Here is a 16,362-nt window from a genome sequence, read left to right as displayed (position 1 = left end):
ACTAATTTCATTTTTTAGTGTTAATGTACAAAATAGTATAGAATTTAAATAAAGGCTTTTTATCAATGTGCTTTTCATAATATGGCTGATACATAGATTTTCTGAGTTAATTGTGCCTTTTCTTTCTATAGCCATCACATGAAGGACATTTTTGTGATCTTGTGATCTGTCACAGTTTTACTTGGTTTCATTGTGTTTTGGTTTGGTTCTGTTTCGTTTCTGTTCCTGCATGTGTATGCTGACCTAGGCTAGGCATAGCCCTCATTTCCTCATGTGTGCCAGTTAGTCTAGTTAAGTTCACCTGTTGCTCATTTAGTTCCCTCATTTACCCCTGTGTATTTAAGTTCTGTTCTGTTCTCTTTGCTGCGATTATATCCTATCTCTTATTTATTTTACAACCGAAGTGTGACATTCTCTCAGTGACTCAGTTCTACATTCGTCATCTGTGACTGTTTGCAATGCGCATTGCGGGCATCTCAGATTATCAGCAGTGATCGACTTGACCGCAATGGATACTTATATCACATTCTCTCTTCTTTCCCACTCTCCATGTCTCTGAAGTCCACTTATATAAGTGCTCTTCAGAAAACATCTGTTGTGCTTCCGTTTGTACACACACGTTATTTTACATCCCCCTCTCACGTTATGCATCTCTTTTTTTCTCTCTCTGTACACTCAGAGTAAACCTCAGTAATACATTTCAAATAACAGTAAACTGTCCCAAGCCAGATGGCACTGTGACAACATAATGCACCTCTGATCATTTTATCCATGTTTCTTCTGACCACTAGCAGTAGCTGGGTTTCAATTACAGATTTGCGCAAAAATTGTGCAATATTTTCTAAATGACTATTGCGAAATGACGCCGTTTCCATTAACTGATGTTATGCGACTAAAACGTAATTTTTACGTTAAGTCATTCCAAAAATCATGGCAATGGATGTTAGTAGGTTAAAGTATATCGCAGCCTCTGAACTAGCCATTATTTGAAATCGAAGGAGACATGGGTATGTTATCCAAGCATTACTGGCAAGAAAAACCCCTTATACTTGGGAGCAGCCATGTATGAAGTGTTTCTGGGTGTTTTTTCCTCCTATCTGCTTTGAGGTCTTGATAAATTGTGGCATTTCTTTGTTGTTTAGAATCCAGTATTTCTGTAATTTTTTTGTCTTTTATGAGTTTAATAAAGAACTCTGTCTCATCTTCTGTCCAAACAAATTTTAAAGAATGATCGACTTTTACGTACACCAGGTGACCTGTAAATGCGAAAAAACCATTTGCAGTTTTGCGAAATATTCCTTTTTCGAATTGCCTGAAAAACCACCCCATGCGAGCGTAGAAACTTTTTGTGATATGTGGGAGTTTTTGCGAAATTGATGTTTTCGTTTGGTGTATTTTCAATTGGCAATTTCAATTTGCGCAGTTTGAAGGGTAATGGACCATCCAAAATTGTGAATTTAACTAGTGCGCAAATTTGGAATATCCAACACTATCTCACGACCAATTCGTACATATTTTACAAGGTGGCTAATTCGTACGACCTCACTCCTACAAATTCTTATGATTTGTCCCCAGTGACAGGTAGGTTTAGGGGCGGGGTTAAGGGTAGGTCATTTGTGCGAATTGATACAAATTTGGCAACTCGTAAAATATACGATTTAGCAAAATACGTACAAATTCATATAAGTGAGGTCTTACGAATTTGTACTAATTTGCTACCTCGTAAAATATGTAGGAATTGCCGTGAGATTGAAATATTGCGTAAAACATTTGCAAATAAAACAGTTTTTCCATCCAGTGAGTCAAAGAGAAAGAAATCGTCACTTCCTGATAAACCGGTGCTAAATATCACTAAGATGAATGAAAGTTGCTACAGTAGAAGCCACTGTATATAATAATTTTTGTATATAATAAATTACCTTAGAGCATACAGATGAAACACAATAAACGCTGTCATGTTATCTTGCATTCAGATGCCTGGTGTTTGAGAACATAATCGTGTGAGGTGCTTCTGGGAGGGAATTATGCCAAACCACTTTATAACAGACTCACAGAATGACCAAAACAGCATTTTGGATGCTGTGCAACGAGATCGGTCCGCTGGTTGGTCCAGTTATGCCGTCCCATCGCAAAGTCACGTCTTTTTTTAATTTATTCGGTAAAAGTGATTCCATCGTATTTTATGCATGTTTTCGCATTGCATAAAAATGTATCCGACTCTGATGAGCGCATACGGTTTTATGCGCATTTCTAGTTTTTGTGCATCTTGATTGTTGACCTTTCCATCCAGCGTTTTTTATTTTATTTATTTATTTATTTTTTATGCGAAAATAAAAATAGCATAAAGATGTGCATAAAAATAGGTGGATGAAAACATAGCTACTGAATGATTAGACCTCATATCTCAAAATGTAAACTTGCAGGCAAAGAGCTTCAGTGTACATTGGCAAATACAGTTAGGCCAAAGTTCAGCTGGAATGAAATCCCTTATCTTTATCTTCCTCTCTCGCTCTCTTAATGAATAGAACATCAGAGGCTACAGCAAATGATCATTTTTGTAATCTCTTTTATTTGATTACATCACAAACCCCTGGGAAAGCACAAACATTACTAAGCACAGTTTCGTCATATTAATGCAAGCAGCTGCTGTTTTGTCCTCTTTACTGACAGGAAAATGATCTGTTCTAGATTAGGGTTGCACGATATTAAAATGGCTGATGCAGATAACCTGATCATTATTTTCATATTTATGACTAATAATCAATAAATGGCCAATATTAAAGCAATATACTATTTTGTCTACCTAAAAAATAAAAAAATAAAAACCTAAAGTAAAATTCATTTAAAATGCTGAAAGTGAATTTAGGCATCACAGCATTATAATTTAAAGTATGAAAATAAATATTCATTTTGAGATTTACTAAAGATTATTATTTGATAGTGTCAATACATTATTGATGTTTTTAAAAAAAGTAACTCTAAGTAAGTGTTTGAAAGTAATAACATTTATACTGGTCAAAAGTTATTATGATATTGTGCATTCCTAATGTAAATGAGATTTTATGACAAAGTTTGTAATGGTTTTCAATTACCCACTCTTGATAACATTATAATAAATGAAATACTCATCGTACTTTTCCTCTGCAGTGCTTGCGTGTTTACATGTGCAGTGTGAGTTTTTGCAGTCAGTTCGCAGAACACACGATAAGCTCCTGGCGCTCTCTCTCACGGGATTGGCAAAGTCATACATTTCTTCCTGCTGCATATAAAAGCAAAGCTGATTTGGTCTGTCCTCTGTGACCTGGTCGTGGTGAATATGAAGTATTTAGAGAGGTGCTTGTGATATGAGTGGGTTTTAATCCGGTCAGCAGCACATTCTCAGTGGAAGACACAGCAGGTGTGTTTGTGTGGCTTACATAAACTTTTATTACACACATCTCTCACCATATAACTCTTATACATGGGTTTAATTCCACTGATGACTGTTAGATGCTGATTAAAATATGTATGTGGTCTGTGAAACCTGATTTGCTAAAACATTAATCGTCTATCCAAAAATGAATGGAAAATTAATTCTGTTTATGCATTATGTGAATTATGTTAAATGATTTATGCCTATATTAACTGAATAGTTTGAGGCGTGAGTGTTAGTATTTGCGTGTGCCTGTTTCCACATGTGCGTGTTTGTAGTTCGTTGTAGTTTGTTGTGCGTGTCTCATTGCCAAACCAATGAATTTCCTGTGGTTTCTGAAAGATTTTGCAGATATAGCTGAAATCAGAAATCTGTTGATTGCCTTAAAATGAGTGTTTTTTTAAACTGCTTACACTTAACACCTCAGGAGTGCTGAGGAAGATTGATGGTACTAAGCAGGAGAAGGCCTTCACAGTCAATAGTTGTTTGCTGGCTTTTTTCCCTCAGAGGTGATTACTTCAAGTAAGCCCTTGAAAGTACTTTAAACAGCAAAGCATTTTGCCATACAGGTTAAGTGTTCTTCATTTTAGTTTAGTCATTTAGTATATCTTTTGTAAGCTGTAGTGAAAAGTACACAGGATGCTATTGTAAAGATGAGACTTTGATAACCGTTTCCCCACTGCTGTTCCTATTGCAAGACGGTGAGAAAATGACTCCATTTAGTCAACCTCGTGTTGTTCTAGACCTGTATGTTTTTCTTTTCTTGAGGAACCTAAAAGGATACACTCAGCAAAAAAAGAAACATCCTCTTACTTTCAACTTATTCTTTCCAGCAAATTTCATTTTATGTGTAAATATTCAGACTTGAACTGAATAAATTTCACAGACATTTAAGGGGCTTTTTAGCCCCTAAACTTCTTGCTGTGAGATGTTACTCCACTCTTCCACCAAGGCACTTGAACATTCTCGAACATGTCTGAGGGAACATGTGGTTACATGTGGTTTGGCACTGCAAGAATGATCAGCTGTCCTTCCTGTCTCCCTGTAGCATTGTCTTAAGTGTCTTACATTACGGATTTTGCAGTTTATTGCTCTGGCCACTTCTGTAGTCCTCATCAGTCAGTAGAAAGGTCTCTTTGTAGTGTCATAAGTTATTGGAACTCTGACTTTAATTGTCTACCACTTGTAAACTGTTAGTGTCTTATGGACTGTTCCATAGGTGCATGTGCAATAATTTTTTATGGTTCATTGAAAAAGCATGAAAAACATTGTTTAAAGGGCACCTTTATGCCTATATTACAAGATGTAAAATAAGTCTTTGATGTCCTCAGAGTGTGTATGCGAAGTTTTAGCTCAAAATACCCCACAGATCATTTTTATAGCATTTTCAAACCAAGTGGCAACCTCCCCCCGTTTCTCTTGAAGCCAATACGTAAGTACCATAAACTTCACCGACTGGCCACTAGGGAAGGGCTCCAAAAGAGAGCAGAATATCATTGAGCCCCATGTTAAAATGCCCAACTTTACAGCAGAAAAAAACATGTTTACCGCCCACAGACTGTAGTGTCTGTGACGTCACCCATAGAGTTCTGAACAGCAGTTTTGAAGCTAAAATGAGGCTGCTGCCATCTTAGCTGCGCGTCACCGCACGTCACTCCCGGATAACTGAAAATGGGCAAAGAGGCGGGACGTGGTGAGAGCCCATGCGACTGGTTGCTGAAACCACGCCCGCCTAGCACGACGTGACCATGTTAGCAGGAGTTATCTATCTTACTATCTAAAATATTAAAGGGTTACTTCAGGATTTAGCATTAAGCTTTGTATTAGTAGAATACAACTAGTATTTTCGAATTACTGTGCTTTCCCCCTTCATATCAGCCCGAGATGAGAGATTTATGCATTTTTATTCTGTAAAAAAGCCTCCGATGACGCAAAAATCGTCATTTTGCGTCATCGGAGGCTTTTTTGGCCAGAGGCATAAAACTACAGCCAGTAAAAGCAGGTAGTTCCGCATTTTTTCACCACGCCCATACATATGCGCTTTTGAGGTTACTCACGGACATAGATCAAAGATTTTATCAAAAGTGGGTGTCAATTATATTTTTAAGCTTAACATATTTTGTTATAGTCTGCACTACATCAGTGGTTCATCTCGCAAATTTATCGGTCTCTGCAGTCATCTCAACCAATACAGCAACAGGCTTTTGTGGTAACGTTAGCATAAATAGATAACTAGACTAACTCAATTTTACAGAACAGTGGCTTTACTTTGATAACGGTCAACTTATATGCAACTTATATGTAATTGTCTATCTAACGTTACTTTGCTAAGTTTGCAGTTTTACTGCTACCTATGTGCTACCTACAACACTACATATAGGCTACTGTGTTATCAGTCTAGTATCAGCGAGTCTTACCTCTAGGCGAATACGCTTAGTACCAGATGCCCAGGCTGTTCGTCCTCTGGGAAAGTGAATATCGATCGCGGTGTCCTTCAGAATGTACGTAGTCCTCGTGCTTGAAATGGAGACTACATATTCTGCGTTTTTTTAGGTTTTCTATAACGGTGTCATCTCCAAACTTCGGGTGTTTGATGGCCCGCAGCCACTGTTTACATCGCTCCAAATCTTTAACTTAATCGGAAAATGATGGAAACTTACTTGTCCTTTCCTGGTTTTGGGTGTACATCCAGGTACAAAGCAATTTAGCACCATTTCGCTGTAAATGTATGAACTAACTCACGATTTATAGAATTAATATGTAACAAAGCAAGCCTAGTTGTTTGAATTTTCCTGGTAATTCCGCCTGTAACCGATAGGCGTGCTTTGGGCGTGGCCTCGCAGGGGCAGCAAAACAAGTGCATTCTGGGAGTTGTTGTCTTTCATCCACATTAGTCAAAAATACATTTTCTGCCTTTTCTCAGTCTAGAAAGCTCCAAATTCAAAACTAATTTCACATTTCTACTACATAAATGACTAATTTTAAATACACATTCATCTTTCCAGGGGTGAAGTACCCCTTTAATGAAGATAACAATATCATTAGAAAGTACTAAAGCTTTACTGTCAATCTACGGTATTTTTCTTTTATTTTTTCTTTTATAAGATATAGATGCTCCAACACCATTAATTAATGTGTGGGATGTGCAAATAACATGAAAAATCAAACGAAACTTCATACCTTTATAATGAAATAGAGATCGCGAGATGAATCCAATCTGTGGCACTTGGGTAAAATGTCCATTGCAAAACAAAAAAAACAGTACTTTTTTTTCCACGATTAAAAATACAACACTCACTCGCCTCGTTAAAGCGTTAAATCCATGAAATATTGATATATTATCCATTGTTTGCATCACATTTCTTCTGAATTATCTGCTCTCCATCATCGTTCTTCAAGAAATAATGCAATCTGAGCAGCGTTTATGTTGTAAAACTGTGTGTGATTGTATCTAACAAACAAATTAGCCGTGTCCAAAGTATAATTTTTCAAAATAATGCAGCAGTTTTAGTTATAATATCCAAGCAGTGCTGTCGGAGTTATATATATCCTCCTGCTATTGTCATTGTAGTAAATCTCAGGAACTTTTAGCCAATGCCGATCCAACAACGTGTGTTCTGTTTATCTTCCGCATGTGAGCACATCAGTCTCGACTATTAATGCAGCAAGCCATATTTTATAATTGTATAAAATAATCCAGAAAAAAGCACAAAAATATGGCTGAGATGCCAAATTCAGCGGCTGGAATTAGCTGAGGTAACATGACGGCTCACAGACAGCAACGGCAATCTAGGCTACCTGTCACTCAAGTGACCATGCCTTAATTATGCAGAACTTTAAGGCTTAGTATAATTTAAACGGTTGAGTTATAAAAAAAAATTCACCCCCCTCAGAGTTGTCATGAAGGGCAAAGTTAGCTATACAGATCAAAACCACAATTTGAACCAGACTGTAAACATGTTTTTTTCTGCTGTAAACTTGGCCAATTTAACATGGGACTCAATGAGATTCTGCTCTCTTCTGTCCCTAGCGGCCAGTCGATGAATCGCAGTTTAAGTCACTCCCGTATTGGCTTCACGAGAAACTGGGGGAGGTTGCCGCTTGTTACCGCCTGGTACAAATTGTGGTTTTGGTCTATATAGCTAATTTTGCCCTTCATGACAACTGTGAGGGGGATGAATTTTTTTATAAATTATAGAAAGCCTTAAAGTTCTGCATAATTAAGGGTGTGGTCACTTGAGTGACAGGTGGATTGCCGCTGCTGTCACCACTAGCCGTTTGTCACGTTAACTCAGCACCACCCATGTCCGCCTCTTTGTTATCTGGGAGTGACGTGCAGTGACGCGCTGCCAAGATGGCAATTTTAGGTTTCAAAAATGCTCTTCAGAAACCTACGGGTGATGTCATGGACACTACGTCCATATTTTTACAGTCTATGATTAAAACACGCCGTTTTTGTGTGTGTCCCTTTAAATGCAAATGAGCTGCCCACTTTCAAGAAGAGGGCAGAGCTTCAAGAGCTCATGCACCAAACAAACAGGACAATCTTAAGCAAATGTCAGAAACTGTCAGTAACGGTGTTCAGTTCGAACCGGAGTCAGACAATGATGCCTACAGAGCCAGAGAATATATGCTTCATGGAGATAGAACAGTTATAGTTTAGTTTAATTACGGTTATAAATTGTTGTCATCTTGCTTTTATCCACTATATTAGTACAAGCCTGTTGTAGTGGACCCCGTCCGAATGATTGCCAAAACTTTACTGATGAGTTTTATGAAGTTTATTGTACATCACACAAAAGATGAAGCATCCGTTTTCACTGCAGTGCAAGAAGTGTGCATTAAAGTCATAAACTCTCTCTCCCTTGCATTATCATCAACATACATAGCGAATTACGGAACCACAGGAATTGGTGAAGTCACGCAGTCCTTGATGGACAGATAGTAACATGGCTGGTCTGAATTCAAAACCAAATCCATTTATTTTTTGGCTGAGTATATTTTAAAGAATGTTCAAACTGCTTCCATACAAGTTTGAAGAACTAAAACTACATTGGTTGTTAAATGTCTCATAACTTATTGTGACGGACAAAATCTGAATATGCGAAAGTGTAAATGAAATTTCAGAATAAATGATGACAGAATTTTCATTTTGCGTTGAATTAATTGATATATTAAATAGTAGTTTGTTTGTGAGTCTTTTCCCCATTCTGCATTGTGCATTTCCTTCAGCTAACAAGACCAGGAACCATACAGAGACTGCTTTACTCATTGACTAGAACAGTAGATTGACATAATAAATAGAAAGGCTGCTAGTATAGCAGTATAGGGTAAGTGAAGTAAACCTTTCATTCTTTACCTAATTGAACTCATGCAGTAATTGTATATTGTTTACCAGTTAATTACTGTTGTTGATGTACACCAGTGAATGTGTGTGCATGTAATTGCTTACGTTTGGCTTAGACTGCAAGGTCCAGACTTGAGGTATTGCATGCTTGTTTCTGTGTGTGTGTGAGGCGAGTGAGTGTTGTATTTTTAATGCTGCAGGCTGGCTATGTTCCTGTAATGGTGTTGGTGGTAAGTGATAGGGCTGCGCTTTGTGCCCTGTGTGTGCTCTGAAACAAACTGAAGTCATGTCCTGCAATTAAGCAGCTGGGAAATGGAGAAGGAGCAAGGGGCGCTATGAGAGTGTTACCATACAAGGATGTTGTTCTTAGAATTTTGCATCATGAGGTATTTCAACCGAAAATAGAATCACTAAACTGTCTGTTTGTGTCACACAACATTTTAGACCCTGTTTACAGCAGTTTTATTTTACTATTATTCATATATTATTGTAGTATTTATAAATATTTTGAATAAGCTTTCATTTTTGTATTTTCAGTTTTAGTTTTAGTACTTATCTGATTTTGTATTTCTATTTAGCGCTAATATATTTTTATTTTACTTTTAATCATTTTAGTACTTTAATTTAAACTTTATTTTATCCAAGGTTACATTTCTAATTTTAGGTTAAAGTTTATGGCTGTAAATCTTTAGGGCAACAGAGTTGTTGTAGAATTGCTGGGTAGTTTTAGGTGGTTCAACAGGGAAATCCATTGGGTACTAATACATCTCAGGCCACGATTTAGATGAAGACTTGGGGAAACATTCTCAAAATGTAGCCTTTTAAATCCCCTTCCAGAGCGTTCTCTTATTGTCTTGCAGGCGTTTATTCAATTTTGTCATTTCCTCACTTACATTCTTTCTCAAGCTGGAATGGGGCAAGCTACATTCAGGACTCTATTTAGGCTAATGTTTCTGTATTCCCTGTTGTGCAGATGTCTAGGGGAGAGAAGACAGATAAGAAGTACGGCGTGAAGAGACAACATTTAAAGATACTGAGCAACGCAAACACAAAAACGCTGCCTTTGTCCATGCTGCTTTTTTTAGCATGAAAGATATCACTGGTACTATTGATCAGATCTATTAAATGCTGAGGCATGCATGTATACAGGCTTTGTTTGCAGGGCGGGTGGTGATTTTGATTGTGAATTTTTTACACGAAGCATTATATTCATGTGACTTCACTAAATTGTGTCTTAATTTCAGGATTTTGGTTGTGAAAGCCTTATCAGCATTTACATTAGAGAAGTTAATGAAATTGCCTTTTGTCCATTTGTGTGGTTTAGAGGAGTGGTTCATTTCACTTTCACCTTTTTTCAGGGACTTAAAGGGTTAGTTTACCCAAAAATGAAAATTATGTCATTAATGACTCACCCTCATGTCGTTCCAAACTCGTAAGACCTCTGTTCATCTTCGGAACACAGTTTAAGATATTTTAGATTTAGTCCGAGAGCTTTCTGTCCCTCCATTGAAAATGTTAGTATGGTAGACTGATGATGTTTTTATTACCTTTCTGGACATGGACAAAGTAGTCCATGTGACATCAGTGGGTTAGTTAGGGGTTTTTGAAGCATCGAAAATACATTTTGGTCCAAAAATAACAAAAACGACGACTTTATTCAGCATTGTCTTCTCTTCTGGTTCTGTTGTCAATCCACGTTCATGACTCCGCAGTGACACTGCTGACGTAAGACGCTGCTGACGTGTTATCCGGTGCGCCTGAGCTTCGTTTACAGTCTGAGGGAGACGCACGCTGTATTCAAGCTATTCTACATTGTTTGTATTTTGGTATTGCTATATTTTTTTAAAATGGTGCGTAAGTGTGCATGTCGCAGATGTCCTAATCGCCGAAAAAAAGCGACGTAAAAGTGCATTACCAACGCCGACAGATGAAAGGATTCAATGGAATCACTTCAATGGAAAGGATTCCGGAAGAGAATACAATGCTGAATAAAGTCGTAGTTTTTGTTATTTTTGGACCAAAATATAGTTTTGATGCTTCAAAAACTTCTAACTAACCCACTGATGTCACATGGACTACTTTGATGATGTTTTTATTACCTTTCTGGACATGGACAGTCTACCGTACATACATTTTCAATGGAGGGACAGAAAGCTCTCGGACTAAATCTAAAATATCTTAAACTGTGTTCCGAAGATGAACAGAGGTCTTACGGGTTTGGAACGAGGGTGAGTCATAATGACATAATTTTCATTTTTGGGTGAACTAACCCTTTAACTTCTTCATAACAACAACTTCAAATGTGTAGATATCAGCGGTTTGTGTTTATTTGAAATATAAATGAAGTCAACATGACATGAAATGAAAGTGATAGTCTTTTCTTCCATTTTGTAATGTATAAGTGAAATGGCTTCTCAATCAAGAAAAAATGTAGGGCTGGACTTAATTTTGTCCTTTGGGAATTGATTGGATCATTTGGATTGTTGTGGTTTGCTATTGCTGTGAGTGACTGTTTGTCCCACCCTTATGCCAGTTGAAACATCATCAGAGAAGACAAGAGATGTGGGTGAGGGTAGTTATTTTGATTAAAGGCTATGAGGGCACATGAATAAAAAAAAATAAAAAAAAAAGAATGATAATGTGCATGGATATATCATTTAGAATAAACACTGCAATATTCCATAAAAAAACAAGAATTGTCAATTTTGATTTCATGGTAACTTTAATAAAATGTCATTACATATCTATTAATAATATGAAGATTTTATTGGTCATGCATAACACCTAATGATTTTGATAAGGATTCTGGATAATAAGGATTTTTTTGTTTTTTTAAAAAAAAGGCCTTTCATTAGTTTGCAATTTGTATGATGATAAGGCAGAAAACAGTCTGTCTGGACTTTCAGAAAAAGGCCCACTAAGCAATTTGTCAGACTGAAGGGATTTGTAATATTTTGTACCTCACAAGGGCAAAGCAGAGTGTATTGTCTATGGAGAGAGAAAGGCATTTCCTGTTTTAGGAATGCTAATTTCTCTCAGTTTATTATTAGCAGTGAAGAGTCCTGAAATGGCACAGAGCTGCTCTCCTCAGAGGAATGCTTCTAAACTGCATTAAGGGATCACCCCATTTTTAAAGTTCCCTATATTCAATCCGGTTTCACTACCAGTATGACTGAACACATGATGGACCTTTTTTCATCAACTTTTCATTGTGAAACTTCAATGCTGGAAGTTTTAAACACTTTTGCAACATTTTATGCAGAAATAAAGAATGTTTGATCATGCCAAAACCCAGATCAAGAGAAGTCTTTACGAAAGAAGACTCCCATTGCTGAAAAATTCAGTTCAATACTTGTTGGTCTAAATTAATATGTGGGAAACTATATAAAAAACATCTTAATCCCTGCTTGAGTGAGCAGATAATTTAACAGGGGGTGTGGGATAAAAGTAATAAAGTTTTATAAAAGTTTTTATAAAAGTTATTATTACTTTTAAAGGGATAAAAAGGGATAAAAGTTTTTTTTTGGGGGTGTGGGATAAAAGTAACTTCCCAGATGTGATTTAGGAGCAACAGTGTTTACAGGATAAGTTGAATCACACAGTCATTTATTTAGAATATTTTGTTAATGGTGGTATGAGGGGATTCCATGAATACAGCACTTTTTTTCTGATGTGGTTAACCTTCAGAAAATGTCATCCTCTGTTTTTGTTAATTTTATATGATAATAATCAGATTATCATCTGATAATGTTCATTTGAATAACACTACTAGTTTTCACAACAAAAAACATGGGGGTTGTGCCTTTAATGCTTTAAAAAAAACATTGGATGCTGAGGTGTACTTAATTCATTAATTCCCTGGTAATGAGTAGTAGCTGTGAGGAAGACCTCGAGCAAAGGCATAAGGTTTAATTTTACCTTGATGGAGTCATAGTTTTCACTTTAGTTTTGCTTGAATGCCTACCTGTTGGAAGATTTTCATAATTTGGAGGGCCTAAATTAGGGCCTTGCAGCTTTATTTAACTGAACCTGCTCTTCTGCTCTTTACACACAGTTCTGCTCTGAGCCCCTGAAGTGTTTTGCATGGAAGGATAAAACAAACAGAGCTGAAATGCTTGTTTTTCTTGTAAGGGCAAGGTGAATGGGTTACAAAGACCCAAAATGACCATTGACTTGGCAAACGTTTCCTGTTGACCTCACTGTTCAAGTCATGACTTACTGTTGTGCAATAATAAAATTAATATGTGTGAAACAAGGAAGGGCAGTATTATATATGCAAAGGCTTATTGTTGGTTGTCTAATGATTTTGTCTGTTTTTGATTGACAGGTACAAGCCCTTTTTTCCTTTCCAAGTGCAGCCACCACTGGCGTCATCATGTGACCTGGACATCTCCATCCGAGACACACTATTGGTGGAGGGGCGTCTACGTGTCACACTTGTTGAATGTAGCAGGTAGGGCAGACTCCTGTTGCTGTGTTTGACACAATCAACATTTACCTTTTAATATTTTTATTTTTGGGGGGGTTGGGAAGCATACTTTACTAGCTAAAAAATAGAGAAGCGCTGTTATTAAAATTCTGGCCAATGCAAGCAGATAATTTTTTATTTCTTTTTTTAATGTTATGGTCGATATTAAAATTCTTTATATTTTGTCTAAATAATATTTAAAATAAAATGTTGTTTTAAATGCTACATGTGAATTTAGGCATCACAACATTTTAAAGGTGCCCTCGAATGAAAAATTGAATTTATCTTGGCATAGTTAAATAACAAGAGTTCAGTACATGGAAATGACATACAGTGAGTCTCAAACTCCATTGTTTCCTCCTTCTTATATAAATCTCATTTGTTTAAAAGACCTCAGAAGAACAGGCGAATCTCAACATAACACAGACTGTTACGTAACAGTCGGGGTGTACGCCCCCCAATATTTGCATATGCCAGCCCACGTTTCCAACATTATAAAAGGCATTAGACAAGGGCAGCCAGTATTAACGTCTGAATGTGCACAGCCAAATCATCAGACTAGGTAAGCAAGCAAGAACAATAGCGAAAAATGGCAGATTTTATTTTATATAATAACTGACATGATCCATGATATCATGATATTTTTAGTGATATTTGTAAATTGTCTTTCTAAATGTTTCGTTAGCATGTTGCTAATGTACTGTTAAATGTGGTTAAAGTTACCATCGTTTCTTACTGTATTCGCGGAGACATGAGAGCCGTCGCTAATTTCATTTTTAAACACTTGCAGTCTGTATAATTCATAAACACATCTTCATTCTTTATAAATCTCTCCAAAAGTGTAGCATTAGCCGTTAGCCACGGAGCACAGCCTCAAATTCATTCAGAATCGAATGTAAACAATATAACAGTATACAATACTCGCATAATCCAACGCATGCATGACGAACACTTTGTAAAGATCCATTTGAGGGTTATATTAGCTGTGTAAACTTTGTTTAGGCACCGTTTAAGGCAAGCGCGAGCTCTGTGGGCGGCGAGCACGAGATTTAAAGGGGCCGCACAGCATAAATCGGCTCATATTTAATGATGCCCCAAAATAGGCAGTTAAAAAAAATCTATGGGGCATTTTGAGCTGAAACTTCACAGACACATTCAGGAGACATCTTAGACTTATATTACATCTTGTAAAAAAACGTTCGATGGCACCTTTAATGTACAGTATGAAAAGTACATATTCATTTTGAGATTTTGCTGATCTGTGGATTTAACTGTTATTAAATTAGTAGTATATTTAAAAATTGAGGTGCTTACTTAAATTAATTTTAAATGAGAATTAGATGAAGGAAATAAAGAAAAAATAAGGAAACTATCAGTTGAATATTAAAAGGAGCTATATGTAGAATTCAGAAACCCTTGTTATTAGTGACACCGGTGGCCGTCAAGTGAACTGCAGCCTGCAATTTATTGCTCGCACTTGTGCACACATAACATACAAGAGACTGAACGTGACTCAAGGTTCTGATATACTCGCAGCGAATTTCTTTTGTTCTTTGCTTAGAAGTAAAAAGGGGTTGGAAATACCTTTTCAGCGATATACTGGTAACGAATATCCAAACTACATTTAGTTGAATATATAAATGTGCTGTGCGCTTTCCCCTCAGTAACAAAATAAACACAACTAAAATGACAGTGATGAGAAACAGCATTTAAGAAAGCATATGTTCATAGTGATGTGGATATGTTTGCATAAACTCTGCAATTCATCGGCATGGTGTCAACAGGTGAGGTAATTAAAATTACACTTATGATTATAAAGTACATTTGAGACTATAGACTATGTAGATCTGGCTATGTGAGACTATATTAATGCCTTTTCTGTCGCATCGTGCCGTAACGGGTAGAAGCTGTCTACACTGGTTATAATGCGTTCTATTTGCCTTTGCGCGTCGCTTGCGTCTGGTATGGACATGGTTAGCCTCTATTCTGTAGGTGTGTGCTTATACACTTGCCTTTGTTTTCTTTAGTTCTTTTTACTCACACACAGTTGGTGAAATTGGTGGTACATATAAAACTTGGTAGCAATAGTACAATGACATTTTATATAAAGAATCTGAAAATATAGGTGTCTGTTCAGGCCAGGGTAGTATAAAATGCTGTTTTTTGTTTACTTATTCTTTTAGGACACAAAACTAATAGACAGCCATGACATTCTAAGCCAATGAAATTTGAAATGGCCCAGTTGCAAGCTGCTGTTTGAGAACACGAACACACACACACACACACACACACACACACACACACACACACACACACACACACACACACACACACACACACACACACACACACAATGTAACAAAAGCTGCATTCTTCTTACCATTGTGTGTCTTTGTTTTTTTTTTTTTTTTTGTCAGATTAGTAACAGACTACAATAGTGTTTGTAATGGGCTTCCATTAATAATGCAGAGCCTCTGACAATTACAAACCCAGCTCAGCCCTGATGAATGGACACACAAAGTTTATAGACTGCACACTGGATCTTTCTTGTTGCATTAAGTTTAAGAGTTAAGAGTTTGGTAAACTTGATGTTAAATAGCTGGTCAGTTTATGTCTCAGCTGTGCTGGGGCCTTTCTACCACCAGAGGGCAGCGGTGGACTTTAATTTGGTCAGCATTTCGAACAGAAGTGGCAAATCCTGCTCTTGGTCCTGGATGGCCAACATCCTGCAGAGTTTAGCTGCAGCTTGCCCCACTCCCAACACACCTGCCTGGAAGTTTCTAGAAATCTTGCTGGTTGAGGATTTAGTTGAGTTTGGAGCTAAACTCTACAGGAAGAAGGTCATCCAAGAGCAGGATTAGCACCTCTGTTTTAGAGTTTCAAATGTGATGAAATAAATTTAGATTTATTTATTTTAATTAATAGATTGAAGGAGAAAGTGTCACATATTTAATGAAAACACTGAAGGTCAATAGAACATTTTCTGTACACAAGGCTCTAATAATCTTACATCTGTTCTTAAGTATTATATTTTTATGTTTTGTAATAAATTTACACTACCGTTAAAAAAGTTTTGCAATGTTTTTGAAAGTAGTCTCTTATTCTCATTGAGGCTACATTTATTTGATCAACAAT

The 16,362-nt window shown here is 36.8% G+C and overlaps 1 protein-coding gene across 2 annotated transcripts in view; it reads left to right on the top strand.

Moving 5' to 3' along the window:
* pdzd8 (PDZ domain containing 8) overlaps positions 1-16,362 on the top strand; it is a 57,148-nt gene that overhangs the window by 7,377 nt on the left and 33,409 nt on the right. For both annotated transcript variants that reach the window (XM_048191213.1, XM_048191211.1), the window contains exon 2: positions 13,087-13,212. In XM_048191213.1, coding sequence (XP_048047170.1) covers positions 13,087-13,212 — 126 coding nt within the window. The remainder of the gene's footprint in view (positions 1-13,086; positions 13,213-16,362) is intronic.

The sequence above is a fragment of the Megalobrama amblycephala genome, linkage group LG5 (assembly GCF_018812025.1).
Source record: "Megalobrama amblycephala isolate DHTTF-2021 linkage group LG5, ASM1881202v1, whole genome shotgun sequence".
NCBI classification, from domain to species: domain Eukaryota; kingdom Metazoa; phylum Chordata; class Actinopteri; order Cypriniformes; family Xenocyprididae; genus Megalobrama; species Megalobrama amblycephala.
The sequence above is the reverse complement of the archived record's forward strand: the minus strand, read 5'-3'. Positions and strand labels throughout refer to the sequence as shown.